The 14,934-nt window shown below is 49.2% G+C and overlaps 1 protein-coding gene across 1 annotated transcript; it reads left to right on the forward strand.

Moving 5' to 3' along the window:
• Positions 1-2,107: 2,107 nt before the first annotated feature.
• Positions 2,108-14,487, forward strand: LOC102447532 (basic phospholipase A2 Ts-G6D49). Its single transcript, XM_075906249.1, has 5 exons — positions 2,108-2,380; positions 5,262-5,314; positions 9,005-9,149; positions 11,232-11,338; positions 13,677-14,487. Exons 2-5 carry the CDS (start codon positions 5,275-5,277, stop codon positions 13,817-13,819), a joined length of 435 nt encoding a protein of 144 aa, XP_075762364.1. The 5' UTR covers positions 2,108-2,380; positions 5,262-5,274; the 3' UTR covers positions 13,820-14,487.
• Positions 14,488-14,934: the final 447 nt, after the last annotated feature.

Below are 14,934 nucleotides of genomic sequence, written 5' to 3' on the forward strand. Positions count from 1 at the left end.
CTTGCAGCAAGACACTGAACATGAGCTCCAGAGTGCCCAGGGGCAGCTCTGGCTCCATGGTGCCGAGTGCTGCGGTGTCCCAAAGGAGAGCGACCGAAGCAGGTGGAGAGGAAAACACTTTGCTATCCCTCGGCGAGGTAGGCAAGCAAGCGGGAAAGCTGAGCACTGGCTGTCCAGGGGGGTCCCTTTAAGCACAAGCCTCAGATAGCTTCAGACAACAGCCACACAAAGCAACTACTGACCTGATGCCCTGCTGGAACCAGTTTCAGCTGCCCTTAAATGCGATCCAGCATCCAATCGGTGTGGATGCGCTGTTTTGAAATAGCAAAACACTATTTCAAATTAGTTTTCGGGTTTAGATGCGTTATTTTGAAATAGCTTATTTTGAATTAACTAATTCGAAATAAGTTAATTCGAAATAGTGCTGTTGTGTAGACATACCCTAAGGCTGGCATTAGTTTGCAGAAATACTTTAAACGGAAAAGTTTTTCCGTTAAAAGTATTTCCACAAAAGCGCGTCTGGATTGGCATGGATGCTTTTGCGCAAAAAATGCTTTTGCACAAAAGCATCCGTGGCCAGTCTAGACGCAATTTTGCGCAAGAAAGCCCCTATCGCCATTTTAGCCATCGGGGCTTTTTTGCACAAAACAGTTCTTCCCTGTCTACACTGGCCCTATTGCGCAAGCATTCTTGCGCAAGAGTGCTTTTTCTCAAGCTGGAGCGTGAAAGTATTTGCGCAAGAAGCACTGATTTTGTACATTACGAAGTCAGTGCTCTTGCGCAAATTCAAGTGGCCAGTGTAGACAGCTGGCAAGTTTTTGCGCAAAATCTTGCTAGTCTAGATGCACCCTAAGACAGTTTCTTAGGTAGATACTAATGACAGCTTTATCTGTTTTTTTTCTCCAATCCATTTCTGACGTTTATGTCTCAATACTTGTACTCACTTAAAATCCTTCGCCTGCTCATGCCTTGGAGGATCTTTGGTCTCTTCTGTGTCAGTTGGCCAGTGCAGGGGGAACAGCTTAACAAACTTCATTCAAAGTCAACAGGCGTTGGCTGTGAAGTGTATAGGTGGTCTGGATGGTTTCATGGTCACCAAGGCCTTATCTACACTGGCACATTTTGTCACTCAAAACTGCCTGTTAGCAACAAAACAGTGTTTACACTACAATGCGACTTTTGTTGGGAAAAACACCCAGTTTTGGCAACAAAAAAGGTCCACCCCTGCAGGATACTTTTGTCTTTTCCCCTCCCTTTATTGTCAGCAAAGAGCCAGTGTAGACTCTGCTGTTTGTTTTGTCAAGAGAACTGGCTTCTGCCAGTATCCTACAATGCCTGCACTGATGGCAAGCAAAGGGAAAAAGTGAGAAAACAAATTTCATGCTTTAGGGCATAAGCTGGTAAAGACAAGAATCAGGACGGAATTCCACCGCTCTCCCTTCTGAAAACACCACATTGCATTGCACAAGTGCCAGGGGATTTAGGGATGGGTAAGGGTTTTACAGAGGAAAGTAGTGGGATCCTAATGTTACTAGCAAGATGGTTATTCATTATCTATGATTTTCAAGTTTGCCTTTAAACATTTTCAGGGGTCTGATAGAACTGCCTTGCAAGACACTGGCAAGACTCTGACACCAGCTGGTGTTGGTTTAGGCCAGGGCTACTCAACTTTGGAAGCCCTGGGGGCCACAATGATATTCTCAGCACATGCTGAGGGCCGCAAACTTAAGCGTGGTTGCATATACATTATTTGCAAATCACTTCTTTCACACTGACGGACATGAATACAAAGCACTTCCCACAATGCCCCGACGCTCCCCGCATCTCCTCCCTGGGGGCTAGAAAAGCAGACACCCTGTACCCGTCCGTTCCAGCCAGCCTGTCTGCTTGCATCTTTCAATGCTCATCCCACCTGGGAGATGCCTCACCATTGTGGAGCATGTTCCCAGTGGAGGCCATATTCAAAGGATCCCACCCGCGGGCCGCACGTTGAGCCCTGCGTAAACCCAAACCACCCCTGGGCCATTTGTTGAGTAGCCCTGGTTTAGGTGCTAGATGAATTCAGAATGTTGTATGTGCTCATCCATTATGTCTGATTATAGATTATCAACATCCTGTTTGCAGCATGGACTTCTCAGGAACCCAGCCCTGCGTGGGGAAATACCCTTCATGCCTTGAAATTGGGAAGAATGAAACCTTATGTGACAGAGAAGCCGCACTACTGAGTTCTGGGAAGTTTGACTATTTGACCACATTTGTGCTGACCTTGTTATCTGAGAGTTCCCAAAGGGAGGGACAATCTCCTATATAATGTAGATTTTTCATTATCGGAGATCAGGAGTCAGCTTGAGCTGCAGAGACGCCACGGAGCCCAGGAAAGGTGAGTAGAGACCAATCCATGATATTTGAATCCTTACTGTGTCCAAGAGTTAAACTGTCCACGAGGCCGCGATGGAGATTGGAAACCACACAAATCGTCATTGGCCCTGATCCAGACCCAACCCTGATGCAGCCCTGCTGAAGGTCAATGGGGATTATGCTAGGAATGCATCTGCTCTGATGTATCCAGCATGTGGAAAGGGACAAAAGTGCAGGATTAACAGGTTAGCAGGGCTCCCATTCAGTGGATGCACTTGCTGGGGGTGTATCCAGAGACTCCGTCTGGGGCCCTTGGGACTCCTAGTGAGTGTGGCTAGCAGGTTCTCCGGGGCACATGACCACACCACATATCACCTGTGGGCTGAGAAGCAGCAGCAGAGCCAGGAGCACCGGGGCAGCGGTGAGTGAGCGACTCGGGAGCCTTTTGTGGCACCTGGGTTCCACAGGCAGAACCATCTCCAGGGGGCATCTCTGGCTGGTGCCTGGATCCTGTGGGGGAGAGGCAAGAGTGAGTCAGGGCATGGCTCAGAGCTGTGCTGCCCGTCCTGCTTAGGGAGCGCTCAGCTGTGCAGAGACAGGACATGGAGGGCAGCCAAGCTGCACCCCGGTTCTCACAGCATGTTGAGCGGGAGCCTGAGAAGTCTGGGTGGCTCCTACCAGCTTTCAGCCCACCAGCTCCTAGCAAAAGAAGATGGTTTTCAAATCAGGGGGTGCACCCTCCCGTAGGGGGACATGCCCCAAAGTTTGAAAAGCTCTGCCCAAGATAGCAATCAGCAGGGGGTGCACACCTCTTCCTCCATTTTCCCACCTCCATGGCTGTGCACCCTGGGCAGCTGCTCTGCTGTGGTTACAACCCTGGTCCTGGCTGCAAACAGAGTGGGGAAGGTGTGAAAGTGAGGTGAATGTCCCCCTATCCCTGTTCAAAGGCAGAGCAGAAGATAAAGATCTGGGGTCAGAAGTCTCCTGATGATCCACCATTGTGCCTGAGCAGCAGTTCCCATCCCCTCGTTTGCAAGTCAGCGTTACTGAACGGTAGCAAGCCACGCGGTTCCTCGCCACACTGTTTTTTAGGCTACGCCGAGTACAAGAAGCCCAGGTCATCACAGGGTTGGCAGGTCATCATAGGGTTGGCAGCTGTTTCTCTCAGAGAGTTTCAGGCAATAATAGAACTGACCAGTACAACCCCAGCTACAAACCTCACGCAGCCACCCCCACACCAGGCCCAGCAAGCAGAACCAGACAAAATTAAACAGCTCTTAGAAGACTCAACTATTATGTGCCAAGGCAGATAACAGGAGGGACAGAGATGCACCAATGTCTGGGGCTCCTGCAGTGGCAAGGAATTGATTTAGAGAGAGAGATCCAAATGACAGTGATCTTCACCCCCTTTCTCTTCAGTGCCTTCTGTCTCTTTGCTTTCCTCTCCTGTCTGCGTCTCCCATTGTTTTCCTGCCCTCCCCGTTGCTTTTCAGTGTCCCCAGTTGGATCTGCAGACCAAAGCAGCCGCATATCTCTTGTGTACAGAGAAACTGACAATGCTTTTACGCTTGCTGGCTCTGTTGTGAATATTTGCAGCCTGTGACCCTGACAGAGTATTCTCTCTCGGAGTCCTCACATCTGCAAGGTGCTTTGTGCCCCAGGATGAAACAAAGGCTGTATGTGGGAGAAAGGAAGAGAACCCATTTCCTGTAACTCGGATCCTTCACACTGAGGCCAGAAATGAACTTGTCCTGCAAGTGAAATCCCACTGGAGTCACTAGTGCCCGTGTGCACGAAGCAGGGTGAATTGTGTCACTACCCTAAAGGGGGGCATCAGGCGGCGCTCTGGTGTTGGCTTCCTACCAGCCAGTACAACAATTCACAGCGACCGCAATATCAGCTGAAGGAAAAACCACAGGTTGAAACTCTCTAGCCTAGCACCCTCGGGACCTGACCGGCACCCAACCAGAGAATTTGCCAAACCACAGGCAAATCAGCATGCTGTCTATCAGCATGACCAACACTTCCACTGCTTACTGGGCTCTGGGGAGACATTTAGGAGTCAACTGGAGCTAAGGAACAGCACAGAACACTGAGAGCCAGGACTGGTGGTGGTAAACAAACTTTATGGGACCACGGGAAACTCGACCTTACCATAATCAGTGGACATCCAGCTAACTAAAATCATGCCAGACCATGAACAACAGACCAGAGAGTGCCGGACTAGAGAGGTTCAACCTGTACAACAATTCCCAGCAACCAGAAGGGGGAGGATTTAGAAAGTCTGAGCAACGTTAGAATTGCACCATGAAATTCAGCCCTGTGCCGAGAGCCTACCAGATATCCACGTACCATTTAAGACCAGAGAGGACTTCAGTAATGTGCTGGCTCCCAGGGGTGTGCCTACACTGCTACTGGGGTCAAGCCTGAGCACAGATAGACTGGTGCTGGCAGAACTCAGGTTTGCATGCTTAAAACTAGCCAGGTGGATGGGGAAGCTCTGGTGAAGACTTGGGGTAACTCACTACCCAGTCTCAGGTCTATGTGGCTAGGTGCAGTTGCACCCAAAATGCAACCTTCACAGTGATATTCTTAGTATGTTTGCTTGATCCCTATTGGCATAATTCTGTCTTTCTAGGCTGGAAAGATCAACCCCAGCTGCGATGTAAATATACCCCTGCAGCAGAGGGTTGGATTTCACCCATCCTGGTTTATGCTTTTTCCACTTCCCAATGCAACCTCTCCTCAAGAATTCAAAGGGTCAGAAAACCCTGCTTCTGCGGTCTTCTCAGCTGCTTTCCGTACAATGACCCATGCAGGCTGCCCATAACAAGGTGGGAATATGTGTCACTGAATCCTGTGCCTGAATGGAAGATCAGGGTGGTTTTGGTTTCTTATTCCAGGCTCTGCCTAGAGATGAAGAATCTGTTGGTAGTTGCTGTGCTGTTTGCTTGTGGTAAGTGTTAAACATTCACTGATCTCCCCAACACTTCAATCTATTGGAGTCAATAGCATATGAGCGTTAAACAGGTGAATCAGAACCAGGCCTAATAATTCCTTTCCCCCCCCCCACCAATTACTTTGTGGGAGGGGAGAATACTAGCTTGGACTGTATGCTGAAAACTGTAATAACTTGCTACAAAACATGCCTCCAAATACTGCATGTCTGGGTCTACTTCTCTTTCAGTTGCATCAGTACAATGCCATTAAAATCAATGGGGTAGCACAAGTTTCAGTGCAGGGAGAATTTGATCCTCAGGCTGACTATTATGGGTCTGGAAGCTTCTGGGGCAGCTGAGTTAGTCTGTACAGGATAAACTTAAAAAACAACAAATGGTCTGGTAGCACTTTTATAGACTAACAAAACATGTAGATGGTATCATGAGCTTTCGTGGGTACAGCCCACTTCTTCGGATGACAGGAGTTTTGAGTTTAGGCTGTGCAGACCCAAAATAGATAATTATGGGTCTGTTTGCCATGTCAAGCAAGGGAACCTACAACTGCATCTATGGAGAATCATAGAACACTAGAACTGGAAGGGAGCTTGAGAGATCATCCAGGCCAGTCACGGCAGGACCAAGCACCATCTAGATCAGTGTTTCTCAACCTTTTTTTATAAAGGACCCCTTTTAAAAAAATCTCTCCATATATATATATATATATATATATATATAAAAATACCCCCAGTATCTACAGCTTTCAGACACACTATTTTTTTTTCTACCATTGCAATGCATTTGTTTAAACAACTTAATCGTAGCCAGGCGGGTGATGAAATTTTTGGGTGTAAAAAGTACAAAAATAATAAAATGCTGTAAAACTTAAAACAAAAATTCAGTTTTCTCCAAATTTCAGTTGTGTTGATGTACCCCTCAGACTTTTCTCGAGTACCCCTAAGGGTACTCATACCACTGGTTGAGAAACACTGATCAGCAGCGGATTTAGGGCAGGGCGAGCGGGGTGGCTGCCCCGAGCCCCGCGTGTCCCGAGGCCCCGCGCATGTGCCTTGGCACCACGGTGCATGTGCTGTGTCAAAGGGGGGGGGGCGTGAAATTTTGCTGCCCTGGGCCCCACGGCACTCTCATCCGCCCCTGCACTGATGTAGATCATCCCTGACAGATGTTTTTCTAACCTGCTCTTAAGTATCTCCAGTGATAGAGATTCCACAACCTCCTTCGGCAGTTTATTCCAGTGCTTAACTAAAGGAACTATAAGTGAAAGCAGCACTGTTTCTAAATTTTTGAACCAGGGACCCCTTACATGTGAGGCATACTTGATAACCACTACCCTCCATGAACCGCCCACAAGAGAGCTGCAAGGTCTGTATATGGAGATGTGGCCTCAACCAATTGTGGGAGAAGTTAATGCACAAGTACAAAGTTACCAGAAGATTGACCCAGCGTTGCCTGGGTGCTTAATCCAATTAATGTTGAGGTTTTGGAATATAAAATGAAAATGTCTGTGCTTCATTTAAATCATTGCTCTGGGATGGGGGTGAGGGGTCAGTAGACAGGCTGCCTCAGGGAGAGAGGTCTACCCCAGCCCTCTCTCACCACAGCAGCTTGGGGCTAGGTGAGAAGCGTCTCTCCATGGCTGCTGCAGCTCCAGCGGGCACAGCTTGGGGAAGGGTGCATGTTCACCAGCAGAAGCAGGTCCAGGTTCATCTGCCTCTGTGCTCCCCAGCCAGAGTGAGAATCTAGCAAACTGTGCACTTTTCCCTCGCAAAAACCTGCCTGTCAGGAGACTGAGGCTAGGTCTACACTGCCGGTTTTTTCGGACGAAGATATGCAAATCGCGCTCTCATTTGCATACCTTCCGCCAATCCTTTTTGCAGAAGAGGTTTTGCTGCTAAAAAGCCCCGTGTAGATGGGGCTATTTGTCAGGGGGGAAAACCTTTTTTACAAGATCCTGTAAACCTCATTGTTTGAGGAATAAGGGTTTTTTTTCCCAACAAATGGCCCCAGCTACACGGGGCTTTTTAACGGCAAAACTTCTTCCGCAAAAAGGATTGGCAGAAGGTATGCAAATGAGAGCAGATTTGCATATCTTCTGCTGAAAAAAACTGCAGTGTAGACATCCTGAGAGAGAAAGTAGAACTAGTTGAAATGTGAAGCAAAATTGGGGGAAATAGTAATGAAACTTTGGCATAATTATCATCCTAGTTGTATGAGGACGGGGGGGGGGGGGGGGGAGACACGGTGTTTTTTACCAGCTAAAGAGCTGGCTGGATTGTTTAGAAAGCATGAACCATTCTGAAATTTGGGAAAATGCCAAAAGTCCAATTTAAAGAAAAAAATAAAAGGAGAGGAAATTTGGAAATGTAAAGCCAGTTATAATATGGCCCTGCCAGTAGCTGCCTAATCACTCCAGGATCAACAGTAAATAGGGTGACTGGGCTCAGCTGAGACTGTAAGAGGCCTGAGAAAGTTTGCTGCACCTTCCCAGGCACTGCACCCCTTTATTAATGGCACTGCCATGTGAGTAGCAGTACAGCACACAAGCCATCCTTTCCACTTGTGTTTCTATACAAGCCCCCTGCCAGCTAATAAACTTCTTGTCTCCTAAACGCCTCCATGGCATGACATTAAGCCCTTTTGCAGCTGGGATTACCAGTACATGTTCTTCTGCATATTAGAACTGCTATCACATACTACCTGGAACAGGGATCTGCCTGCACTTGCAGGACTATATTCATGCCACTATCCCAACATTTAGGCTGTGTCTAGACTACATGCCTCTGTCGGCAGAAGCATGTAGAATAGACACATAGGCAAAGGCAAATTTGCATTTACATGGCTGCCGCGCTGAGCCGACAAACATCTGATCAGCTGTTTGTTGTCTCGCGCGCTAGTCTGGACGCTCCCCTGCCGACATCAAAGACCTTTGTCGGCAGCCCCGTTATTCCTCGTGGAATGAGGTTTACCGGGGCTGCCGACAAAGGGCTTTGATGTCCACAGGGGAAACGTCCAGACTAGCGCGCGAGCCGACAAACAGCTGATTAGCTGTTTGTCGGCTCAGCGCGGCAGCCATGTAAATGTAGATGAAGCCGCGATCATTTAAATCACGGCTTCATTTGCCTTTGCCAAAAAAACAAATCTACATGCCTCTGCCGACATGTAGTTTAGACGTACCCTTATAGACTGAGACAAACAATCTGGGATTCACACCTTGTGCATCATCTTACATGTTTCATGGCACATTTGTTACCTTCCCTTGGACTTTCCTCCTGATACTTCAGACAAAACGTTCCTATTCACCACCTGGTGTTATTCTTCCCCTCCTGATGTTTCAGACAAAATATCATCACTTGTGTCAAACCACTTTATCGCATGCTAGACTGGGGCAGCCTTGTGCTGTCCTGCTGGAATGTATTTACAGGCTCTGTGTGTTTTAGCAGGGCTAGCAAAACTGATACCGCATCTGTGTCCTGGACACTGATTTGCAGGCAGGGCCTACCTGTTACTCCTACCATAAAGTTTGCTGACTTTGGTTCCGACCCGTGCTTCAGGCTCGTTCTGTTGCAACTCTGGGTCGCTCTACCTGCCAAGCTCACAACGCAGCTTGGTAAAGGCACAGGAATAAACGTCACTTCCTTTTGGCAATGCCTCCTCTCGCAGCACTGGATTTCCTTTGGCTGTTTCCCCAGGCACAGTTCTGACACAGGGGAGTCTCTGGGAGCTTCAAAGGATGATTAAGGAAGTAACCAGGAAGAGTGCCATTCCGAATTATTCCCACTACGGATGTTACTGCGGATGGGGCGGGGCAGGGATGCCAAAGGATAGCACCGATCAGTAAGTTCCCGTCTTAAAAAGCCTGCCAGGCACATCCGTCAGGGTGACACTTACAAAGGGGCTTTCAATAGGGTCGCTAACTGTCATTTATTTGTGTAAACGTGTAACCACTGGAAATGTCAGTAGTTACACTTTTATACGCGGGGGGAAAAGGGAAGGCAGGAGCCAGGGCTTGGAGAAGTCGGCTTTTAAGCCAGCTACTTGCAAGCACCAGCTCCTGCCTCACCCCGTCTGTGGCCTCTGATAAAGAAGCAGCAGTGAAGGGGGCAGGCTGCTCCATGTGGGGAGCCAGCTTGAAAGCCACTTCCTGCATGTACTAGCTCCCATCAAAGGCAGAAGTACAGAGTGAGGGGGGAGCCAACACACACAGGGAGCCAGCTTCTCCAGACCCACCTTCCCCCCTGCCTCCCATAGAGGCAGCGGGGGGGGGGGCCAGGTGTTACCACCCCCCATGCTGCTGACTTTGTTGAAGGCAGCAATGGGGAACAGGCAGTTCTCCAAAGCCAGCATGCACAGAGAGCCACAGCAGCATGGTGAAGGGGGTGCAGGTGGCTCTGTTGGAGCTGGTGCTTGTGGGGACCCGGCTTTTAAACCAGCTCCCCCCAAGCACCAGCTCCTGTTTCCCCCCCCCCCCCCCCCCGTACTACAGCTTCTGTGGAAGGCAGCAGAGTGGGGGGAAGGTAGGTGGCTCTGCGGGAGCCAGCATGCAGAAGGAGCAGGCTTAAAATCCAGCTCCCCATTGGTACTGGCTCCCATCTCTCCCTCCTCCCCCCTGCCCTTTGCTGCCTCTGTTATAGAGGCAGCAAAGGGAGTAGTTGTCTGTAGTTGTTATGATTAACAGAGAAGCCCAGGCTTATCGGTCAATCATGTAACCGACTACACACTAACATCCCTAGTTTTCAAAGGCATTTAGATCCCTGCAGATGAGCATCTAGTGGAATTTTCAAAAGTGCCTCAGTGCCTAATTCCCTGGAAATCAATAGGATTTAAGCACATGGGTATCTAGTGGGCTTTTTCAGAAGTACTTTCTGCTTCTTTAAGCACCTAAATACTTCAGAAAATCTGGCCTCCTGGGCCAAACTCAGCTTAGAAAATAGAACATGAGCTCCTGAGTCACTTAAAATTTTCGCCTCTGAAAATTTGGCCCCAAGTCTGTATTGACCCAAGATGCTCTCAACTGCATAAGGCCAATAGGCCAAATACCTTGTGTAAACTGGCATGGCTCTAATCAACTGGCTGGCACAATGTCAGTCTACACAAAATGCATTTTCAAAAGAGAGGTGGATTTGAGTTACTAAGGAGTCTGGTTTCATAAACAGAGCTGCTTTCCTGAGCCTGTCCAAGGAAGGTAGCTGAATCTACCTCTCCGTATTTCTTAGAATGGGGTGCCCCACTGTGTTGGTGTTGGGAAGAAGGCTACCACCTTTGGCCTTAAATGCACAGGCATTTCCCCCCTCTGGGATTGAAGAGGTAAGGAATCCAAGCCATCCCACCCCACTGGGTTTTTTAAGAGGAGCGTCTCATAGATTTGAGATATTTTGGTTTAAAGATGAACAGCACAATAAAGCCCCTAAGAAATGTGCTTATGCACACAGGTCGGGTGGGTAAAAAGCCCACAGGCTAGATCTGGTCCACTAGGGTTAGCCCTGGCGGGCTTCCACCACTGTGTTTAGTTGCATGGCTGCAGGTACGGGCAATTGCAGTTCCTATTGGCCGTGGATTGCTGTTCCTGGCCAATGAGAGCTGCAGGAAGTGTTGTCCCAGAACATGACATTTCCTGCTGCTCCCCTTGGCCAGGAACAGCGAATGGCCAATGGGCCGTGCAGGTTAATATAGCGGCAGCCCACCGGGGGCTAACCCTCCGCAACCCGAACATGTAACCTATATAGATGGAAAACAAACCGACAACCAAACCTGTTCACACCAGTAGTTTTACTCCTGATTTGCACCAGTGTAAGTTACAAGAGAAGCTGGCCCCTCGTGTCAAAACACGCACTAGAAAAGGGTCAATGGGGATTTCTTTGCTTGTGTGTTAAGCCTACACGTGCGTGTCTCATTGCTGAGCTCTTCCTTTCCTCCAAGGTGCTGCCGCCTGCATGACTGTTGCTATGACAAGCTTCAGGATCGTGGGTGCTTCCCTAAAATATACATGTACAGCTACTTCTACCTGAGTGGGAAGATCTACTGCGGTGAGCTGGCTTCTGGACGGAGAGACAGGGGTTTGGTTTTGTTTCTTGTCCTAAATCAGCTGATTGCTTTGCCTTTTAAAATCTATATCCTGAGCCCAGTCCGCCAGAGCTCTTGATCTGGGGCGTAAGGAGCAGGATAAGAGACCCAGAGTCACTGGCTGAACCTGAAGGTGCAGGCCCCACATCAAGCTAACACTTAAGCACATGCTTATATGCTGTCCTGAAGCATGGAGGGGGGGGCTTTCCTGATTACAAGGAGATGTCTTCCTAGCATCTGCTCTCAGCTAGGAGTTCTCCAAGCCAGTGAAAGTGAAAGCCCAGCCAGCCCCCCGAGATCAGAATCTCAATGACAGGAAAGGGGCAGAAATGGGGAAAACCAATAGAAATGTGATTTGCTTCCCACTGTGACAAGGGCGGAGAGATGAGAAATGAATAGGATGAATTCAGAAGGGAGACTTAATTGGGGCTGGAGTAAAACTGGAGTGATGGAGTGGGGAATCATGCTTAGTTACTCCTGTCAGCAGGGGTGCAACTAGGGGGCATGCAGGACATGCTGCACATGTGGGCACATGTCCATGGAGGGCCCAGTCCAGAGAAGCCGGTGGGCTGGGGCGCTGGGCTGCAGCTGCTCCCAGACGAGCTCCCGGTGCTCTCTTGCAGGCTGCCTTGCTAAGAAGAAGGCAGCCAGGCAGATGAAAGGAACTGGCTGGGGGGGTGTGCTTCCTCCACCCCAGCTCTGGGGTGGCCCCAGTCCCTAAACTCCTCCCCCACTCTCTTGGGGGGAATTTGCAGCCGCATGCAGCTGGAACTCTGCTGCTTTTCTTCCCCGACTGTCAGGGAGTGAGGGGAAAGTGCATAATGCCAGGGGGAGGGGCAGAGGAGACTTCACACAAGCTGCACACTTACCCTCGCTCCCTTATATTCAGAGGACGAGGAAGAGCAGCAGCAACTTGGTATGTATGGCTGCAGCTCCCCTCCTCCAAACTGGTGCCCTTGCCCCCCTGCACTCACCTGTATACCTCCAGCCTCCTGCCCTGTCCTCCACCCCCTCCCACTCCCTGCCCTGATGTCCTGTCCCCCAGGAGGATGCTGAGCTGAGGGTTCCTCTCTAGAGCAGTGGTTCTCAATCTTTTTGGCCCACAGCCCACCCTGTTCAACACAGAACTTTTCACAGACCACCACCCAACACCCATGATGACAAAATGGGTACAGGAGCGGGCTGGGAGTGGGGCATCTGAGTGGGAGGTTGGGTGCAGGAGCAGGAGAGGGGGTGTGAGTTGGATCGAGGCAAACTGTTTGGGCATGAGGGGGATGGGAGCACTTACCTGGCTCTGCACACCCTGCTGCTCCCAGACACTGTCCCCCACTGCTCCCCACTGGCCGGGATTCCAGCCCAGGGGAGCAGCAGAGAAAGCCTCCAGGTGAGCAGTTTCCTGCACTGCTGTTAGCCCACCTGCAAGATGGTCATGGGCCACTAGAGGGCGTCTACACTGCACCGAAACTCTAAATAAGATACACAATTTGAGCAACACAAATTGCGTATCGCATTTCAATACTATTTCGAAATAGCTTATTTTGTCATTTGGCGCTGTCTACACAGCCCCAAATGTTGAAATAAAGCGCTATTCCAAAACGTCCCTTACGCCTCACAGAATGAGGTTTACTGGGATGTCGGAATAGCAAGTTCGAAATAACGGGTTTGCTGAGAAGACGTGGGATAGCTATTTCGGGATACTCTAGCATCCCGAAATAGCGCTGCTGTGTAGACGTAGCCTTAGTGGTCTACAGACCACACTTCGAGAACCACTGCTCTAGGGACTTGTCTAAATGGGAAATTGTGGTGTGTTTGAGAGCACCCTTGTGGAGTCAAGGCAATTAATAGGATGTTGAACACTACAGCCCCTGTCTGTGATACTATGTCATGTTTAACGTTGCATCAGTTACCGTTGTGCCTCGTTATAACGTGATGGAGTTTCACATTGTAGACCAGCTCCTAGGTGTCAGCACACTCTGTCTTGGGGTAGGACTACACAAGGTGATACTGCAGCTAGCACTTACCTCGTTAACTCAGGTCTTGAGACCTGTGTAGTTACAGTCGGGCTCACTTCAGTGCTGCAGACTGCTCTGCAAGTAATTATCTAGGGGTCTTGCATGGTCCACACTGAAGCAATAATACCACAGCTCCACTTCTTCAGGACCTAAGCTAGCTAGGTTAAAGCGCTCTTGGGTATGTCACACCCCAGGATCACAGTGAAGTCACATGGCCCCATATGCAGCCTCTCTCCTTTTCCCCACCACTCCCCGCTCAAACACGTATCCTGTTACTGTTTGTCGGCAGGCTTGGGGGACTGGTGCGAAGAGCTGAGCTGCCAGTGTGACAAGAAGTTTGTGCTCTGCTTGAAGGAACACTTGAGCAGCTACAACAAGGCTTATCGCTTCTATTCCAAGAAGAGGTGTGGGAAGGAGGCACTCATGTGTTAAAAAAACGGTGTTGACTCTTTAACTGCCGTCTGACTGTACTTTCTTTTCTGTTAGCACAAGGTAGAGCAATAAAACGTGATTGTTTTGTGATGTCTGTTTATTACACACACGCATTCATAGCAGTGATTCTCACGGTGTGACCACTAATGGTCCATGATTGTCTTGCAGGTGGGCTGCGGACTTGGGATACCTCCCCCCTGCAGTGAGGAATCTGTTCTGGGGCTCTAGCCATGTCTGCCCCCCAGCCTGGCCTCCCACTGTGGGAAGGGGAGCCGAGTGAGCCTCTTGGGTCAGATCTGGCTTGTAGGGGAAGGAAGTAGATCCACATGCTGCTATTCCCTCTCCCCCTAACTGGGGCAATGGCAGTGCAGGAAACTGCTTGCCTGGAGGCTTTCCCGCTGCTCCTGTTGGCCAGAATCACAGCCAATGGGAGCAGCAGGGGATGGTGCCTGGGTGTGGTGGGATGCACAAAGCCAAGTAAGTGTCCCCATCTCCTTCATGCCCAGACCCTGCAACCTAATCCGCCTCATGCACCCCCTCCTGATCCTGCACCCAACCTCCCACGCTGATGCCCCATTCCCATTCCACTCCTGCACCCATTTTGTCATCATGGGTGCTGGTTGATGATCCATGAAAGGGTCTGTGTTGAACAAAGTAGGCCACAGGCCAGAAAGTTTAAGAACCAGGGATTTATTGATACAAAATTGTGTATGCACTGTTTAATTCTGCAGTGAGGCATAATAGTTTTTGTGTGGATCATTTTTAATGTTGATCCCATTTTATGTAGCAATGGTTTTTGCTGTATTTTAAAAAAAATTAAAATAACAAAACAATCATGTGCCTGATTGGTGAAGGGAATGAATTTAATTATTTCGTTAGTGCTTTTGACAAGATAGAAATCTCAAGAACTGCTTGTAAATACCAACATGATTAAAACACATTGTGATTCAGGGACTTAATGAGCCTAATTTAACTATGCTATCAATCAGGAGTAACTCCCTGCAAGTCAGTGGAGATACTGTGCCAAATTGTCCTCTTACACCAGGGCAAATCTGGAATAAATGAGATTAAGTAATTAGCATTTACACTGGTGTAAATGGGAGCAAAACATGCGC

This window comes from Pelodiscus sinensis, chromosome 23 (assembly GCF_049634645.1).
Source record: "Pelodiscus sinensis isolate JC-2024 chromosome 23, ASM4963464v1, whole genome shotgun sequence".
Lineage (NCBI taxonomy): Eukaryota > Metazoa > Chordata > Testudines > Trionychidae > Pelodiscus > Pelodiscus sinensis.